Source organism: Juglans regia, chromosome 16 (assembly GCF_001411555.2).
Source record: "Juglans regia cultivar Chandler chromosome 16, Walnut 2.0, whole genome shotgun sequence".
In the NCBI taxonomy this organism is placed as follows: Eukaryota; Viridiplantae; Streptophyta; class Magnoliopsida; order Fagales; family Juglandaceae; genus Juglans; species Juglans regia.
In genome coordinates, this window is record NC_049916.1 from 2984399 (window position 1) to 3005258 (window position 20860).

The 20860-nt window shown below is 33.6% G+C and overlaps 2 protein-coding genes and 1 long non-coding RNA gene across 3 annotated transcripts; 1 reads left to right on the forward strand and 2 right to left on the reverse strand.

The window, feature by feature from the left end:
* Nucleotides 1-9703: 9703 nt before the first annotated feature.
* Nucleotides 9704-12555, forward strand: LOC109012528 (myrcene synthase, chloroplastic-like). Its single transcript, XM_018994231.2, has 7 exons — nucleotides 9704-9943; nucleotides 10084-10354; nucleotides 10443-10818; nucleotides 10916-11134; nucleotides 11234-11372; nucleotides 11523-11771; nucleotides 12241-12555. Exons 1-7 carry the CDS (start codon nucleotides 9704-9706, stop codon nucleotides 12553-12555), a joined length of 1809 nt encoding a protein of 602 aa, XP_018849776.1.
* A 921-nt stretch (nucleotides 12556-13476) lies between these two features.
* LOC109012476 (serine/threonine-protein phosphatase 4 regulatory subunit 2-A-like) lies at nucleotides 13477-18393 on the reverse strand. The gene is made up of 8 exons (XM_018994142.2): nucleotides 18276-18393; nucleotides 18080-18193; nucleotides 16843-16923; nucleotides 16441-16489; nucleotides 16204-16300; nucleotides 15146-15198; nucleotides 14756-14818; nucleotides 13477-14070 (listed from the first exon to the last, which is right to left on the reverse strand). The coding sequence occupies exons 2-8, from the start codon at nucleotides 18187-18189 to the stop codon at nucleotides 13777-13779; spliced, it is 747 nt and encodes a 248-aa protein (XP_018849687.1). The 5' UTR covers nucleotides 18190-18193; nucleotides 18276-18393; the 3' UTR covers nucleotides 13477-13776.
* A 1831-nt stretch (nucleotides 18394-20224) lies between these two features.
* On the reverse strand, nucleotides 20225-20656 carry LOC109012477. The gene is made up of 2 exons (XR_001999451.1): nucleotides 20543-20656; nucleotides 20225-20262 (listed from the first exon to the last, which is right to left on the reverse strand). It is a non-coding gene; the product is annotated as an uncharacterized LOC109012477 (long non-coding RNA).
* Nucleotides 20657-20860: the final 204 nt, after the last annotated feature.

Consider the following 20860-nt stretch of genomic DNA (forward strand, 5'->3'; position numbering starts at 1 on the left):
ATAAATATAACTCAAAAAATACTGCAGCATAAGAGACGAAAAAATAGAATAACTACAAATGACACAACAAAAAAAAAAACTTCAAAAAGAAAGATAGCAAAAAATCACAGGGAAAAAAAACCCAACATTGCAACAAAAAATACACAAATGAAAAAATATACAAACATGAAAAAAAAAACGAAATCACATAACCAATATAATAATAATGAGCAATGAAATACAAAAAAAATTTCCGTGTCTCAGACATGACACTATCATCACAGCTGATTGCAACAAGTGAAGTGCATCAAAACACTCACTTAAACCGGCCTTTAAAAAAAAAAGCTTTAAATCTTAAAAAAATAAAGTGGAATTATCTTTCATGGTATAACAAACGAAAAGAATCCATATATTTCTTCCACAAACAAACAAATACTATCTATTAAATGATAAAAGATCACAGTCTTTTAAAGTAAAAAAAAAATCATATCTTTCATCAAAACTTCTACAAAAAAAAATAAATAAATAACACCACAAACATGGGATGGCCGGACAAAAATTCATTTACCTCTTTTCAGAAGAACGAAGTGCATCATCGACAATGGGAAAATAACAAAAAAATAAAAAAAATGCAAGTCTTAAAGCAACATAAAAAATGCCATCCAAAAAAAAAAAAAGCCACCACAAAAATCAAATCAAATCAAATCTTCAAACACGGCAAATAGAATCCAAATCACAATAATAATAAATAAAAGTATTCTGTAGTTGCAAGGAACCATTCGCATCGAATGGCTGCAAAACCCCACCAAAACCCCAATTGTCTTCTGTGGAATATACCACAGACTGCAATATATATGGTCATCCAAGTGAGGATTACCCTGCCATATTGATGGGGTCCCATTAAAGTAAAACTTATAGTCCCTTTAAAAAGACCAAACTATCCCTATGTAAACAGAAAAACACAACACTGCATTATACCTGAAAAAAATAACTTCACACAACTCAAACTCCAAAAAACAATATGAATCAAAATGAATCAAAGTTGAAAAGAAATTACTTCATAGAATTAAACCAATCAAGTACAAAAATTCAAAGAGAAACAAAAACCAACAATAGAATCACAATTTATAAAAGTATTTTTATTAACAAATAAAAATATTGAATATGACTTTTCTGGTCCATAGTTAACAATTATATTTTCTATAGTTACTACAGAAAAATATATATTTATAGTACATGTTAGCATCCAATAATGGCTTTTTCTATTGCGTTATTCCCATCTTTTGTAAATCCTCCAAAAATGAAGAAGTTAAAAAATGCATGAAACAAAAAACTAAACACATAAACCCATAATACCCAAATCCACAACACACACAACCCAAATTCCTTCAAAGAACTAAACAATCAAGGGCATAAGTTCAAAAGGGGGCAAAAAAGTATGAACAACTGAATAAAAAAATAAATGAAGCAGAACTTAAAAAATGCATGAAAGGAAAAGGCAGAGAGAGAGAGAGAGAGAGAGAGTTAAAACCGAAGAATAAAGGCAGAGAGAGAGAGACGGTTTTAAGTTAGAATCAAGGCATGTATCTCGGGAAAGGAAAATGAAAAAAGACCAAAATACCCCCAGTTAAAAGGACAAAAACGCTAAAACAAAAGGAGAAAAAGGAGAAAACCCAAACAAAAATGGGCAGCTACACGGACGACAAAAATCATTGTTCATGGCTATCCACACTTATTATATATAGTATAGATAAATTAATAATCACATATTATAATGAAATAGTTGAGAAAAGCAAACCTTAAAGTAAAACTCCAATGTGAATACTATTGTTAGAAACCATCTACAAAAAAATAAACAAAATGTTAATGTCACACAATGAATATATTCACAATAAAAAATAATAAAATAATGCAAACAAATTACAAAATGTTGTAAAAAAGGGGATACCAACCTGAAATAAAGGCCAAAACCAGTTAGTCATTATAACATCAAATGAAAAAAACAATAATTTAATAAAACAAAAATAATATAAAACAGTTATATACAGGAATTCCATTTATTAAAATCAGTTCCATACTATATATTAATTTTATAAATACAGTTATAAAATTATAACAAAAAATCACTAAAGATTTATACAGAAATGAAAAAAAAATTACAAATACAATCCTCAAACTAAATAGCCCAAGAAATTTACATGTAGTGCAGAAAATTATTAACACACATGTAATGCAAAAAAAAACCAGAAAAACCACAACATGCAAGCAAATAACATACAAAATGAAAGCAAATAAAAAATTAATAACACACATGCAATGCAGAAAAAGCCACAAAAACCATAACATACAAGCAAATAACATATAAAAGGAAAGCAAATAACCAAATATAAACTGACTTCCATCTAACTGCACAACCAAAAAAAACATCCGACGCACAACATGCAAATCTACAGGAAAAAATCCCATCAAACATAATATATATATATATATATATATTTTCAAAAACATTTGAATAACAAAAACAAAGAATAGAAAATAACTCACAACATGCAAATCTCCAGGGAAAAAAAATCAACAAAGACAAATCCAACGCTGCAAATAACAAATGCAAAGAGAGAAAATCCAAATTCAGAGAACTCACAACATGCAAATCCACAAAAAAAAACCATCAAACAACCAAAAAAACTGAAGACAAACCATCAACGAAGAGAAAAAAATAACTCACAAAATGCACATCCACAGAAAAAACAAAAAAAACAAAACAAACAAAAAACAAAAAACAAAAAACAAGAAACAAGAAACAAGAAACAAAGAAAACAACGAAGACAAACACAATGCTACAAATAACGAACCCGAAGAGAGAAAACCCAAAACAGAAAACTCACAACATGCAAAAACAAAAAAAAAAAAAAAAAAAATCCATCAAACAACCAAAAAAATTATATCTTTTAAAAAAACGAAATGAGAAGCAAAAAAACCGAGTTCAAACAACATGCAAACCTACAGGACAACTCACGACATGCAAATCCGAAGGAAAAAAAAAATCAAACAACCAAAAAAACCCCATCTCTTAAAAAATATGTAAATAACGAAATCACAAAAAAAACCATTAATGAAACCAAAAACACCAAAAAATAAACAACAAACAACAACAAAAAAAAAAAAAAAGGCCAAACAAACCCACGAAAAAAGTATATTTTATCACAAAAAAACACAAAAACCCACAACATGCAAGCCCGCAACATGCAAATATAAAGAAAAAAGTTAACTTTTTTCGTAAAAAATACAAGAAAATACAAAAAATCCAAAACATCCAAACCCACAACAAACAAATGCGAAGAGAAAACTTTATTTCATTGCAAACAAACAACACCCAACATGCAAACCATGTGAAATCCCCAAACGAACGGCACCCCCAAAATAAACCCAGCAAACTGTTGTAAAATTCCCAAACCAACAGAACCAAAAAGGAAAAAAAATTGAAAAAAACAAACTAGAGAGAGAGAGCATCGCTTTCAGGGAAGAGAGAAGAGAGAGCTTTCGGGAAGGGAAAATGCAGAGAGAGAGAGAGAGTTAAAGTGGAATACTAAAGGGAGAGAGAGAGAGAGAGAGAGAGAGAGAGAGAGAGAGAGAGAGAGAGAGAGTTAAAGTGGAACAATAAAGGCAGAGAGAGAGAGAGAGAGGATTTTAAGTTAAAATCGAAGTATATATCTCGGAAAAGGAAAAGATAAAAATATTAAAATACCCCAAAAAACCAAAATACCCACAGTTAAATGGACAAAAACACTAAAATAGAGGGATAAAAAGGAGAGAAAACACAAAAAAATGGCAGCTACACGGAGGACGACAAAATTATTGTTCATGGCTAGCCACACGTATCATATTAGTATATATATATATATATATATATGTGTGTGTGTGTGTGTATGTGTGTGTGTGTTAAAGGCTCTTTTGATCCGCCCCTAATTAGCTTCACTCCCAATTTTCAATTTCACCAACCTAAAACTTATCAAACTAAAAGTCAAATTTCACTTGTTTTCTAGTTATAAGCACGAGTACTATTATTCGAGCATGATTCACAATGGATTATTTATCCTATTTTATCCAATCATTTGAAATATATCACTAAAATTTATTTTTTCTATTTTATATACTAATTTTTACAATATATCATACACCAGCTTATATTTTTTCTTTATTTCATTTAAATATTATACTTTTTAATATTTTTTTATTCATTTAAAATATTTTATTTAACTACCAATGAATTTACAATATCTCTTCATATACATATCATACAATTATGTCCTATACACATAAAATAAAGATTTATAAGCCAAATAAAAAATATAAATAAATTCAAAATATAAAATTAAAAAATGAGATTATAGTATGAGAATATTAAAAAAGTATATATTCTTATTTCTTTTTATCTAGCACATTTGCAATATCTTTACATCTTTCAATATTTTTAATATTCCTTATTAATATGATTGTAATGTTCTATCCACGCTCTAAATGATAAAAATAACCTAAATAAAAATCAGAAAATAAAAACAAAATGAGTGTATTAAGAATTTTTTTCACACACTTGGCTTCTTAAACATCGATGTAGGATGCCATCATGCCACTATAGCAGGAAATAGTAAAAGAAAAATAGCAGAAAAAAATTTGAAATAAAGAAAGAGAGAAGGAGAGAGAAATAATGAATAAAAAAATTTTAGATAGATTAACAGTTCACTCTACATGTAGCGGGTTACTATAGCGAATTGTAATTTTAAATTTACTTTTATATAATCGGATGAAACTCATTTTTTAAACAATTTTTCAAATAATTTATATTTCTTGTATAATACATAAGCCATCGAGAATGCTCTTAATTCACGTGGGCATATACTAGGAAGGTAATAAGTCAACCCTTTTGTTTTGTTTTTGTTTTTTCCACATGAACCCTAACATGAGTGTGCTCTTTCTTTTTTATGCCATCACTTACTTATAGTCTCATTTTCATATTTTTTAGAACTATTTTTTTTTTCTTAGGAAGGTGAATCGAGGAGATCAACATCTAAGCGTATCCCCCCCAAAATTACTATGCACACGCCTCACTAGAAGACTTGTGGTGTCCAGTCGATCAGGCCAATTACCAATTACCTCAATTTTCGTTAACATATATAAGAGTAGTATTGCTAGTACTTATCATACATTTTCTCAATATCCTCTTATCATCCTATGATATATGTAGCATTAGATGATTATAGACTATTTATTATGTTTTAACTGTGAACTTATCATTTAATATCACATTATAGAATGATGAAAAAAATAATGATGAATAGATTTTTTCCGTATATAATAGACCACATCCACCTCATCGGAAGACTTTTAATTGGTGTCCATCTTCACTGAAATGGCCAACCAAACTTCCTTTGTTGCATGCATGCATGCTAGGTAGGCGGATATGCGTACCACGTGCATGGTCTCCATGAACGATTGTCTCCGCCTTCAAATCAAAGCCTTAATGAGAGAAGAGTTCAAGTACTATGATAGTTTCGATATGATTTATTAAAATTAGGTGCAATCGATGGCCTTCAAGAATCTCAATTGCAGTACCTAGTGTCACAAATCCAATGACTGAAGAAGCCAGCTTGGACTGCTTGGAAGAGTACCCGAACATAATCCGCTGGTCTTCAATGATCATACGGCTTGCAGATGATCTTGGGACCTCTAAGGTATGAAAAGTACCACACTATATATCTTAATTATGAGTTTATTTAATGGCTTTGAATTCTTCACACTAAAATATACACATGCAGACTTCATGATCAGTCTTTGGCCGCCGCAAAAGACTTGATTTCTTGGAGTTGATCAGGTGGGCTCCTCCAAATATTTTGTATTTCCTAAAATAACAACTAATTTGGCTGATTCGTGGCCGCCTCCAAAGACTTGCTTTTTCTAAAAGAACAAAAGAGTTCACTTATGTCGTCTTAATTAATTGCCAGCCATTAATTTGCATCGTGCAAATTGTCCAATCTGATCTAAAGACATGCAAATTGCAAGTACAGCTTAAGTCATCTTTTCTGTTCTTTTAGATCATCGACTATATGTCCACCTCATGATCGATCTCCATGAACTTAATATTTCATGCATGGTTTCTTCCTTTTTTTTCAACTACTTTGGAGCCAACATGGATTATCTAGATGAGTTATATCGGCCCCTAGCTAGCTTTATAAAAATCTTGTTTTCTTGCTTATATATATGTAAACATTGTAACTCTCTCTCTCTCTCTCTCTATCTCTCATATAATATGTTTTATAATACAGGACGAGTTAAAGAGAGGTGATGTTTCTAAATCAATATTCCATTAATGTTACATGAATGCATGAGACTAGCTGGCGCTAGTGAAGAAGATGCTCGTGAATACATAAGCTCTTTGATTAGTGCAACATGGAAGAAGATGAATTAAGAACGAATTTAAAACTCCCCTGGCCTTCTCTAAAATGTACCTTGAAATCGTTATGAATCTCGCGAGAATATAATTGGCCCATTAATGCACATGCCAATTACATGGAGATGGGCATGGGGTTCAGGAAGACCGAGACACTAAGGACCGCGTATTATCTTTACTTATCCATCCCATTCCTCTAAATAGAGATCAACACATGAGGGATGTAACCATGATTTATTTTAAGGAGACCAAAGTACGAACGAAGAGAAAATGGAGTAGGATTTCTTATCACAAAGGCTGAGGGGCCGGCAGGTCCTCTTGATTGTTAATTACCCTTTCAGTTAATTAAATGAACTGTGGGCTATAAAAACAAATAAGTTTGAGTTTGGCTAAGTCTAGCTAATTTAAAAGTAGCCAAGCCTTGGTTCGATTCGTTTATTAAACATGAACATGATTGTAATTAACGTATAAATATATAGAGGTAAGTTCAAAATGATTGATTCATCTATATTATATATATATATATATATATAAATATATTTATGATGTTTGTTATTTGGTGTTATTTGTTCTAGCTTGGTTTTCCATTAAATTAAACCACATTAATCTCGATCTATATATACATGATGTTTGTGGGGCTACTTATAAACAATTTATAATTTTTTTTTTCTTAATCTAATTACCCTTTTCAGTTAATTATGTTATAAAAATAGGATTGATCCACGTTATAACTTACCTCGAAATCAAAAAAATAGTATTCGAGTCAACATGATTAATACTACTTTTTGAGTTAACTGTGTAATTTGTGTTACTCGATTTGCAGGACATGCAATGGTTCCACCGCTTGCCAAGTACTCTAATTTAATTTGATAGGAAATCATAGTTTGTTTCACAAGTTTACATCGAAAAAATTAAATTTTAATTATTTATATTAAACCAAGTCAGTTTGTGGATTTACTTTTATGTGAGATCTCTTTATAGCTAAAGTATTTCTCATATATATAATAATATTTATTGATTTTCTGTAATAATATTCAACAAAAATTTATATATATATATATATTTATATATATAAAAACTTCAAAATCATGGCGCTCCTATGGTCATATTGGCCAGTCACCCCAGCCCCCTTTAAATCAACATGATTATAATTAACATATAAGTAGAGGTAATTAGTCAAATGTGATTGATTCAATGAATAAGAGATCAGAACATCTAAATTCGGCATGCGCGGCCACTTGTTCAACCTCTTGTTTGAGGTCAAAGCTTTGGTTCTGCATGCCTGATCTTTAGGGATATGGTCCATCATATTTATATGTAAATAATTAATTACAATTTTATGTTCTTTGATATATATATAATATAGTAATTAGAAGTATTAATTATTCATATTATATACTATATATATATGATGATCGTATAATAATTATACTCAAAGTATGAATAAGTACTAATACTTGTAATTAGTATATTAATATAAAATAATTATAATTTATAAATTGATGATCATTCGAGTGATTTTTTAAACAAATTAATAAGGTTGATCAGCGCACAAGCAGGTGATCATCACTTGTCAAACAATTGAAAATGAGTAATCTTTTATAAACATGTTTAGATAGTAATACTTCTAACCAATTAGCTAGAGATATTTTTGTACGTGAAAACTATATATATAGTACGTTACTGCATGGTTGAGCCTAGGGCTGTGCAGAAAACCTTAGGACCCATAGAAGGGAATGAAAAAACGTATAACTGTGTGTGTGTTTTTTATCTCTTGAGTAATATTGATATACACACAATACATTTTCACAACATATTTTGCAACAATATTATAAGATGAGAGTATTTTTATAAAATGATGTTATTTTTATAAGTGATAGGGATATCCTGCGTACTGTCTGACAAAATAAAATTATGAGACATGTTATCTTTTTTTAATTATTTATGTAAATTAATTGATTGTGGTTTTTAATTTGTGTATTTTTCTTTCCGAAAAACAAGCCATGGGCGCCAATGTTTAGAAGAGATTTTGTCTGCGGGAAGAAGAGTTTTTTTAGGCTGAAAAATCTTTTAATATTCAAAACATGCTTGGATTGAAAAAAAAAAAAAAAAACCTTCAAGAAACTAGATTTTTGTTTAAATATCAAAACCTAATTTAATTTAATAGATAAATTTTATTTGTATAATATATAATTTTTTACCATTAATTAGTAGAAATAAATATAAATAAAAAGAAATTTTATATCATCATCTCTATATCGTACACCACACTTAATTTTTTAGTTTTTTCTTAATAAATATGTGGTATATGGACGATGAGTATAAGAATTCTTTTAATTTATAAGCAGAAATAAAACAAAATAAAAAATAAAGTGTAATGTGTAATGTGTGGCATGTAACTGTGTAAGGATAATGATCGTAGATCAAGAGCTGATCATAAATAAAGAAAAACCCTCCAAGTTATGTTATTACTAGCAATCTTATTCCGCTGTGGATAATGATCATAGATCAAGAGCTGATCATAAATAAGACGTCTGGTGGAAGAAATGCTTGCATGTATGCGTGGAATAGCCGAGTTTTGAATAATGCAATTTACTATACGTACATTAAAATAAGAGTGTATAAAGATAGGGATCAATTTTTCTTTTTCTTAATATTATAAAGTCAGCTGCCTGCAGATCTTCCCAGCTTCCACTTGGCTTTGCCTCGATCCGCTGCATGGGGGCTACTGGCTTTGACATTGATAATTAGTTGTTAGGAACGTGGTAGGACCAGACACTATTATAAAGCCAGCTGCCTGCAGATCTTCCCAGCTTCCTCTTGGCTTTGCCTCGATCTACTGCATGGGGGCTACTCATGGCTTTGACATTGATAATTAGTTGTAAGGAACGTGGTAGGACCAGACACACGAGGATGGGGCTGCATGCCTGCAGTCTGCGCTAGGAAGCAAGCCAAGAGCACATGATAAGATTCAAATATGTACCAACGAGCATGTCATTTCATCATGTAGTTTGTCAACCTTGGGGGATATTATAAAATTCGAGTATGTACCATCTAGCACATAAAATTTGCCTAAATTAGAATGTGCCATGACTTTTGAGTTGAGAGGTTCTTACTAATCTTAGCCAGCCAACTAGACCCCCTTAGGCCTTAGGCCTTAGCCTCCCTTGTCTACTTGATAACGCAATTCTATATAACTGCATGCATGCATGCTCCATACTCACCCATTCAATCGAAAAACCAAGCTAATTGACTAATAAAGGCCAGCAATACTTCTCAATGTCTCTCCAAATTCTTGATTCAGTCCGAACTTGCAATCCAACTAGAGGATTGCTCCCATCTAAAAATCCCATCTCACCTATACCATCAGGAGCTGGCAATGTTTCTGATCATCATCCTTTACAAAGCACGACAATCCTAAACAACTCAAGCACCGACTCCATTACTGTTCGACGTTCAGCAGATTACCGACCTACCATTTGGTCCTATGATTATATTCAATCACTGAGAAGTGAATATGTATGTGGTACATGCACTTTGTACTTGTGTTTAATTCTTATTGCTGGTTTTAGTAGCAGTAGTACTAGTAGTACCACTGTTTGTAATTGTTGTTAGATTTAGTACTGGCGTGATTAATAATGTGAAAATTGAATTTCTAGGGGGAGTCATGCACAAAACAAGTAATTGAGAAGCTGAAGGAAGAAGTGAGGATGATGTTTAAGGAAGGTGTTGATCCTTTGAAGAAATTGGAGCTGATTGATGTCTTGCAAAGGCTTGGATTATCTTACCACTTCGAGGACGAAATAAAGAGCATTTTGGAAAGTATATACAATACTACTCATGGTGGTGGTGATATGCGCAAGGAGAGTTTATATGCCACATCTCTTGGGTTTAGACTGCTAAGACAAAATGGATATAATGTGCCTCAAGGTAAACGACCAAACAAAAAATTAATAAATGTGGGATCAGTCATAATCCATTCTTTATAGCTAAAACTTGTGAGCTTTGTTAATTGCAGAGATTTTCAATAGTTTCAAGGATGAAAAGGGAAGTTTTTTGACACGCCTTTGTGACGACATTGAGGGAATGTTGGGTTTGTATGAAGCCTCGTTCCTTTTAATAGATGGTGAAGGTATCTTGGAAGAAGCAAGAGATTTTTCAATCAAGCATCTTACAGGCTACTTGGAGAAAAGCAAAGACCAAAATCTTTCTGCCATGGTGAGCCATGCTCTAGAGCTTCCACTCCATTGGAGGATGCTAAGGTTGGAAACAAGGTGGTATATTGATGTATATAGGAGCAAAGAAGGCATGAACCCTCTCTTGCTAAAGCTTGCAGAACTGGATTTCAACGTGGTACAAGCAGCCCATCAAGAAGATCTAAAACAAGCATCAAGGTAAAAAAAGCATGTACTTTTTCATTCAAAAGGTTCTAAAAAAAAACACTCTGTTATTACTCTAAAACCTATAATCCCTTATTTGATTCTCATTAAGGTGGTGGAAGAGTACTGGGTTGGAAGAGACGTTGACCTTTGCGAGGGATAGGCTGATGGAGAATTTCTTCTGGACAGTGGGAGTAATATTTCAGCCTAATTTTGGATATTGTAGGAGAATGTTGACAAAGCTCATCACACTGATGACAATAATAGATGATGTTTATGATGTATATGGTTCTTTGGAAGAACTGGAGCTCTTCACAGATGCCATTGAGAGGTATGCACTAAATGGCAATACACAGTTAGTGCTAACTATTATATATAAGGCCATGATCTTTGACACAAGAAGTACTTATATATTCTGTTTGCTTTCCAGATGGGATACCAATGCAATGGATCGACTCCCATATTACATGAAGATATGTTTCCTTACTCTCCACAACGCCGTCAACGAAATGGCTTTCGACGTGCTAAAGGAACAAGGATTCCACATCATTCGTTACCTTAAGAAAGTGGTATTGAATTGGCTTCTATACTCTTGACTATTAATATATGTAGTTCAAACTCTTTTCTTTCTTATAAATTGGTCATGTTTTTAATATATATATATACTGATCACTCACTCTTTTGATCTTCATTGCTTGCTCAATTATAAATGTTTTCAGATGGTAGATTTGTGTAGATCTTTTATGTTGGAAGCTAAGTGGTTCTACACCGGATATAAACCAAGCTTTCAAGAATACATAGAGAATGCATGGATCTCAATTGCAGCACCAGTTGTATTGGTGCATGCATATTTTCTTGTCACGAATCCAATAACTACAGAAGCTTTGGAGTGCTTGGAAGGGTACCCAGATATAATCCGTTGGTCATCTCTGTTAGTAAGGCTTACTGATGATCTTGGAACCTCTAAGGTACGTATGCTGGCTGTAAATTGCATCATCTGCATGCATCCAATACATTACACCAAAATATACACTACATCTAATGCCCTGATCTCCGGCCTAGCTGTTTGAAAACAAGCTGATCATTTGCGGTCAGCTCCAAAGACTTCTATATCTTCCAAATTGCATTATTGAAGGGAAAAAAAAAACAGCCGACTTAGTTATTGTGAACCCCACACGAACGTACAGCTTTAAAAAAAAGTTATTAGAACTACATGATGATGTGTTTATGATCTATCATTATCATTAGAATTAAATAATTTAATTTAGTCATTAAAAGAAAGGTTGTTCCATATTCTAGATTATGTTATTTCTAGTCATATATGCTAACGTGGCATATAGTTGTCGTATCTGTCTAATTAAGTAGTAGACAAATGAAGTCACTGATTAAGTAGTAGACGGAACGTAACATTCTTATCATGTGTATTTTGAAACACAGGATGAGCTAAAAAGAGGCGATGTTCCTAAATCAATCCAATGTTATATGAACGAAACCGGTGTTGATGTTGATGAAGATGATGCTCGTGAATACATAAGATCTTTGATTAGTGCGACGTGGAAGAAGATGAATAAAGAACAACTGATCTTAACTTCTCCCTTATCAAAAATATATGTTGAAAGCGCTATAAACCTTGCAAGAATGGCCCAATGCACATACCAGCATGGAGATGGACATGGCGTTCAAGATGGTGACACTAAGGATCGTATTTTGTCATTACTTGTTCGTCCCATTCCTATAGATAAAGATCATTAATATGATTAATAATTGTTATGAGTGGAATATTTTAAGCTAAAAGGACTCGGGTAGGGACCGTGGGGCCCCTAGTCACTCTTTAAATAATTAGTTGTTTTATCATTATGAAAGTCTTTGGATGTAAGTTACTTGAAAATAAAAATAAATAAAAGGAGTCGTCACCCTTTATAAGTTTTCATGATGTTATAATTTCAAGTGGGTTAAATTTGTGGACATTCTAGCCGTGTCGTTTGGATAATGAGTTGAAATAAAATGAGTTAAGATTAAAGTTAAAAATTAAATAAAATATTATTATAATATTATTATTATTTTGATAATTGATAAAGTTATAATGATGAGATGAAACATTTTTACTATCCAAACGGAACCGAATGATGAAAAAAGAACAAGGAGATGAAAAAGGGATGATTAGTCCCAAAATCACATAGGTTATGAAAGTGAAATAAGAATCTTTTATATGCACCAAATAAATTAAAATTTCCATTTTATGGTTGAATTTATCAGAAACTTTCATCAAACGCATTCCCATCAAAATGACTTATAATTCGTTTTTATAATATCATCATCATAGTCTCAAATAGACCTTCAAAATGGACAACATTCTCTTAATCAAACGTTCTGTTGTGATTTATCTGCTGAATTGGATCGGAGCATTGAATTGAGAATAATTTACACTACAAATAAGAGAAAATGACAACCATATACCTTGACAGCCATATACCACTTCACTAAAAAAAAATTCAATTTTACATAACTACCCTTCGTTTGAGATAAAATTGTAAATTTACCATTTTTCATTGTATGCTTTGCCATTTTTAGATTTTGAGACCCCAACTTGCAAAGTGAATATTTGAGACCGCAATTTTCACGATGCGACAGATCTTAATGGCTAAATGTCTGAATAAAAAATCACATAACATATGACACTTAGAGTCGTGGAATTAATTAAAGACGAAGATCAGCAGCATCGCTATTTACCAAAAGCCCAGACCATGATACATGGGGCCGACAACTAGAAGACCTGTGGATCAATAGCTCAGGAAAACTTTGGCATTTAATTGACGGAAAGTAATCCCCTAAGAATCAGAATAAGCTCGGCCGACCACAGTCCACCTCAAATTCAGGAACCTAAGCAGCGCTACTGAATCAGAAAAACATATGGAGCCATGAGCTCCGTAGAAACTCTGGCATTCAATAAAGCAAAAGAAATCCCCCTATAGGCTAAGAATTAGCAGTTGCTTCGGATGCAGTTACTTCGGATTTTGCTTCTGCCTCTCCAACTATTTCTTCAAAGGCTACCATGTCAATGGTCATTTCATCATCTATATCAGCCTCTTCTACATCTGTCATTACTTCATCCTTGTCTCCTCCCACTACAGGTTCAGCCCCATTTTGCGCTGAATCGGTATGACCCTCGGATTCCTCGCTTGCTTTCTCTGGCTCATCTGGCTTTTGCATTGTTGATTGTGGATACCGATCAGTAGAGATGGTCATCATAGATGTCACCAACAAGTTCTGCAAACACGCCAAGATAAAATATGGTTGTAATAATAAGCATAAAAAATAGTCCTAATTTATTAATTAAAAAAAAAACAAACAAACTATATTGAACAAGAAGTATTTGTTGAATGCTAAAATCTCAATGTGGAAATACATTAAGCTTTATGGTTAGGAACAACTGTAAGCGGTGAAAATGTCAAGAGTCAAGCACCTCCAACTGTGTGGAGTACCCATGCCAAACATAACAAACAAAAAAAAAAAATAATAAACAAATTTGACCGAGATATATTTAATGCACTTAGATGTGACAAATCAGCCAAGTCCCAGGATCCCAAGATCTGGTGATTCGATGAATCTAGCACAGAGATACACCCAAACCCAAAAAACTTAGGACACATAATGTAGCATCACCCATCCAAAAGTCCAATTAGAAAGTAGACAAAACCAGAACAACGAACTAGCAGCCAGCAGGACCTTGAGAGCTTGTATGTGTTGATTAATCATCCCATAAATGAGTTCATTACCCAGTGCTAACACGTAAGTGGGATCCTGGAGCAGGAGGCTTGGATGTGGTCCTACTCTTGAGTCTTCAACACTCTTATTGCATTGAATTCCCACTCTCAAGACTGGAAGCCATGCACTTGTGCTCGACAACCCAAAAAGAAAGGGCATGATGTTAGCGAGACTATGAGTAGCATACCTTCTCTAGTGCCAAAGCGAGCTTTGAGAGACTTGGATAAATACTCTTCCCTTCCAATAGAATCTGTCCAATGCAAATAAAAATATAAAATAAGATACACGGAGAGAAAACTAAATATGTAGCAGCTATGAGATAAAATTAATGTGCTCTACCCAGCAAAGAACATGTCAGAAACTACTTAAAGATGTCCATTTATCCCTATCTTCCCAGCACCAAAGATATCCACCATTTTGTTCTCTTCCTTTCTTTTCTTTTCTTTTCTTTTTTTTTTTTTTTCGCGGGGGTGGGGGGGTGGGGGGGGGCATAGGTTGACAAAATAAAAACCAAAAACTCGGGAAAGTATCACTAGAACAACATATCATGCAAGACACGAAATGAAGTAATCATCACCTCACAGAGCCTCTGCAGGGTAAATGGCGGACCTTCAACAAAGCTAAGAAGAGCTGCATCGCATAGAAAATTAGTCATAAAAACCCTTCTTAGTTTTTGCATGAAGTGGCTGCTATCAGGACTCAAATCCACACACTAAAATATTTCTAAAAAAGAACTAAGAACATCTGAGGATTATAAACAAAACTAAATTCAAAATTGTTAGTTGTTTTCCAAAAAAAAAAAAAAAAGAACAAGAATCATGAAGCAAAGAAATAACAACAAAGGCACCGGTTTTGGCCATCTTGCGTGCAGCTTACAAAGCTGCTAAGCACTGCTAAGTGAGTATTATCATTATTCAGGGGCCAACTGAACAAGAGGCCTTTATACCTCCCTAATAATAAATCAAACAAAAACTTTGATTAAAATATTCACCCAACCATTTGTGGGGTCAGTAAGACTGCAATTTATTTCTTTCTCACAAAATCAGGTTGAAATTGCCCCCTCCCCCCCAGGGGATTTTCCACTTTTGAAGGGAATACTAACTTCATATTTCTCCTCAATTATGAGGAAGATTTCTGTTTAGAACCATTAATTCAAATACAGGGCATCAGAGAGACAAAGAGCAACTAAATGAACTCAATCCAGTTTCCACACGTCCAATTAATCTCCGAAATTATCACAGCATTAAAGCTTCAAGATGTAAGACCGTGATGTGTAAAATTGATTATACTTTTGAAAAATATTTTGATCACTTGAGCTTCTCAACCACCCACTTTGGTTAAGTAGTAAAAGTAACCTTTTTGGGTCCACTTCGAGAGCGGGGTGAGTATTCGTTTGAGTTTCCTTTTAGGGAAAAGGATAAATTCTCCACTTCCTCCATCCCAATAATTTTGATGATCCCAAAACAAAACATTTTATTATTTGGAAACAAGTTCCATCCAACAAAAATATTAAAGTGCACACCTAAATGAATTTGATAACATAAAATTATACAGCAGCAGAACAATATTGATCTCCAATATGAGACAGATAATAAAACTCTTCAAGCGCACAACCAGACATGACTAAGCAGATACCTTCATCCAACCTTTTTGCAAGCTCAGGGTAGGTTTCTCCTAAAGAAGCATTTTGCTGCTCACTGGTCATTTTTGACTCAGGATACTCCGACAAGACCTTTATTATAAATCAGAGAGAAAAAGGTAAAGGACATTCTCAGAAGTGAAGATAAGGATGCAATGATGCACAAAAATTAAAAGCCATAAATGATTACTGTGAAGTAAAAAGAGGCCCACAACGGGTATACCTCCCCATACCTGCTTCAGCTGAAAGGATAGCACGCTCTTCAATTTGTACCAATCATGCCTGAGGTATAAAATATAAAACAACAAATGATTATGACTAAGAAACAAGTGTATGTAACGATCCAAGAAAAGCACTAGTCATATATGTGCCATAACCCCCCAATTTGAAGTTTTCCTAGATTCACTTATAAAGCTCAATTTCAACTAATAAGCCAGCCAATATGAGGTTTAGCACCCATGACTACCTTTATAAGTCCCCATGTTGGCCATCCCTTTTCCCAATGCGGGACTGGGGTGTTGCATAGATGTTGTTGCTTCTTACTTGCATTGAACACACCAACATCAAAATATACATTAAGCACTACATCTAACCATACAAGACTTGAAGAAGGAAAATTTGATATGAAATCATACCAGAATTTCCCGGTGGATGCGATAACTTCAAGTATGCCTTTCACTTCTTCTTCAGCAACCTCACACTCCAATTTCGTGCCTCTACAATCTCAAGTTCAACACAGCTTTAATAAAAGGAAAATCATAGAAGATACATATTTTTTATGATGGTGTGCCTTTCACTTCTTCACCAAGGTAGGGAGCAAAGCCCAAATCCATGAACCCATCTACCAAAATCGAAAACCTGGTAATCCAAGAGAACTCCTATTGAGGAATCGAACCCAAGATGTCTGAGTTACAGCTCATCCCAAATTCCAATTCACCCTTTGACCACTAGGCTACACCCTAAGAGACTAACAAATAATAAAAGATACATATCTCAAAATGCATACCAAACATCAATATTAGAACCACTCCCCAATTAAAAAACAGCAAGCTAGTCAAGGAACCTTATAGTGCTTTTTTTAGTAACCTCCTATTACTTAATAGCCTGCAGAAGATGAAAATTTTGCAGTACTCTTTCATATCCCATGATCTTTCGTCCTAAGGCACCAACCACAAAAATGTCTACAGAAGTCTTTATTGAGATAACAGTTACTTCGATTGAGGTTACATCCTCGTTCAATTGAGCTAGAGTTTCTTGAAGCCCTCAATGTAAAAACACCGAATTGAGTATAGGAACGGTAGTGAATGAGATCCTACATTTTTTAAGAGGAATAAGCTTCTGTGTTAATAACAATTTGAATGAGCTCCGATCGTAACTTGACTGGTAGTACAAGCTCGCGTCTTGGACGTTCTTAGGGTTGTTATTTGAGTCATACGATGGAGCTTCTAATTTAAATGATCCCTCAGCATCTTTTTTTTATAAATAAAAGAAATTTTATTGATATTAAAATGGGCATAGCACAAATAGACAGGAAGTATACAAGAGAATGCACCTAATATGATCCCTCAGCATTATTAACCACGGAAACATGATAGAATTAGGAGGGATATTTTTACGAGGATAGTCTGGATCATTTTTTATACAAGACTTGCTTGTGATAAAGGGGCTACCTCTCCAGGAAGGTGATGATACTTAGTGAAGCCAAATAGTTGTATCAAGTTCATTGGATGAATCACTCCACTCTCTTAGCTCCCAGGTATTGAAAACGAAACTACTTTTTCCATTAATTTTCGCACATAAAATATTCAAAAAATAAAACAGCATAGGGTAGAGAACTGTGAATCAACCATAAGTAGGAAAAGCGGTATATACCCGTGATTTATAGAAGCAGGGGCCATGTTATCCTGGTCATGAACAGCATCATTGGAAGGGGTTGTTAAGTGCTGCGAATTTTCATCCGCCAGCTTCTCCATTAAGATCATCCACCTGCTCAATATGATAAAGATTAGAGTTAAAGAAGCAGTGCAGTAATGCAACTAGCCACTGCGGTTTGGAAAACTAATCCGACCGACAAAGATCTTTATATACGAAAGAAGGATAGCAGTGTCGATGGCGGAGAAGCAGCGTCGATGAGATGAGAGCAGCGGATCGAAATAACTGCGCCCTCTGGTCAAAAGAATTAAAGAAAAAATTGATTTAAAAAAAAACAAAAAAAAAGTAGGAGTGCTTACTGCTTACTGCTTACTGCTTGGATTAAAAGTAGGCCTTTAAAACAAATAAGCCCAAAATCCGTTCTAAGCCCAAAATCTAGATGCCTTCTCTTATGGGCAATAATCACCGAAGAATTGCCTTCTCTTTTTTTTCCCTTCGAAAGTAGCTTTCTTATTTTCTTTGTGAGAATTAAAAAAGTTATAATAATTAGATGAAATGAAATGAGTTAAGATGAACTGTAAAAACAAACAAGACCTAAATTTATTCCCCTTTCTCAATTTTCTTGACCTCATTTTTATCTTTGCATGAATTTAAAAAATCTAAATTTTTTCTACAATTCACGTTATCAATGTTGGAATTAGGGGTGTTCATCCAGATCCGGATCTAGATATCCGGCCGTAACCGGATCCAGATCTGGATGCTAAAATCCAGGCGGTTATCCGCCCGGATTAATCCGGATTTAATCCAGACGGATAACCGGATTCAATCCCGATATCCGGATTGTAACCGAATATCCGGATTTAATCCAGATTTGGATTATAACCGGATTTAATCCGGCTTTATTTTTTATTTTTTAAAAAAAAAGACTTTAAAACTTAAAAAAATATTTTTATACCACTTAGTTTTTTTTTTTTTAATTCTAATAATAAATTAACAAACAAAATAAATAAAAAAGCAAAATAAATAAAAAAACAAAATAAATAAAAATGTAAAATAAATAATATTGTTGTTACATCACAATGCAAGACGTAAATTTACAAAAAAACAAAAGAAATAATAATACATCACAACTAATTAAACTAAAACATAAATCTACAAAGAACAAAAAAAATAAATTTACAAAGATCAAAATTTATTAGTCTTCACTCGGCCATATTTAGAACATTCTTCTTCCACATCCTCTTTGATGTCCATATCAAAATCTGGATCCATCTGTGCATAAAATAATATTCATTAATACTTTTTGTAAGATGGGGTGGAGAATAGAACAGGAAAACCACAGACCTCAGTTGCTGGATCAAACATATTCTTCAGCAGTAAGCACTCGCAGGGGGTTCCAACAGGTTCTGCAGCTGGGGTAGGGATAGCTTGCGCTGGAAGGGCTGGCACAGAAACTGCAACTTGCCCGTTGACTGGTAAACTAAGGGCTTGTGGATTTGGAGCTGGCCCATTCAGCACAGGAGCTTCAAGAGAACCTGCAATACTGCAAAAAGTATTCAAATTAATTTATGATTAGATTACATTCCATGAAATAAGGATAGATGAGATACAAACCTTGTGGCAATACCAGCTTCTGCATAAGCAGTGCTCTTGATTGAGCATTCAAAGATTGTATGGAAAGTAAATTTGCATCAGCAAGGAACTCAATTCTACTAATTTTGGAAATAAAAGTCAGCTAGATGAAAACCCAGAATAAAACTTTGTGAACAAACATAGCACTAGAACAAAACGTATCATTACTATGGTTGCCCAAGATTCAAAATGGTAAACAAGAGCCCTAATACTTGGCAGCTCAGGATTCGATATAGTTTTTTTTACATGGACTTCTTGTAATCCATGATTCTTTGCCAAAAGAACTCATATTTGAAAAGACTGCTGGCAATTTAGCACAGACCAACAGAAACAAAAAGTTGGAATCAAAGAAAACAACGTGCAAGTTGGAATAAAATAAAACAGTGTGCAAAACTCCTATTGAATCCACTAGTAAAATGGGATATAGCAATATGATAGCTGACCTGGCGAGTAGATGTTTTCAGCACAACACATTTTCCCTTTCTTTGTGAGTCAAGATCAATATTCGCACCATCTTCCTCAGCTTCATCTTCTGGGTTCATTTCCAAAATCTATAATAAGTACAAAACTGCAATTAGAGTCCAGCACAACAAGCAAAATAGCCATAATAGCTTAAGTCCAAACCCCCAAGTCCCCCATAAAGAGCCTAGTTCTGCAGCACCCTCATAGATTAGGCATGAGATAACCAAATAAACTCAGATGCCATGTGCAAAGAATAAATTCTTCACGATCAAAACACAGAGAAACAAACTGAGACCGCAATAAAGAACAGAGAGACAAGAAAAAAACACTCAGCATAGGAATTAATCATGATAGAGTCCAACTATTTACCTCAACAATGTTGCCAACCAAGTAGGGCAATTGCTTATTGAGCTTAATCTTCTCCTGATTCTCTTTTATCTTCTCCTTGTACGAATCCAACTCCAAGTTTGTTCTTTGCAACTCCTCCTTCAATCACAGAAGAAATCCACACCCCTCTATTTAATTGTTATTTCATAGTTATTGAAACAGAAGAAAGAGCACAAAAATTGTTCTAAACAGTTCCATATTGATGATATCCTGATAGAAAACTATTACTTACTTGCAAGAGGAAGATGTCATGGTTCCGATAACTTACTGCATAAGGAGAGTTTTCAATGCATAGGGTGG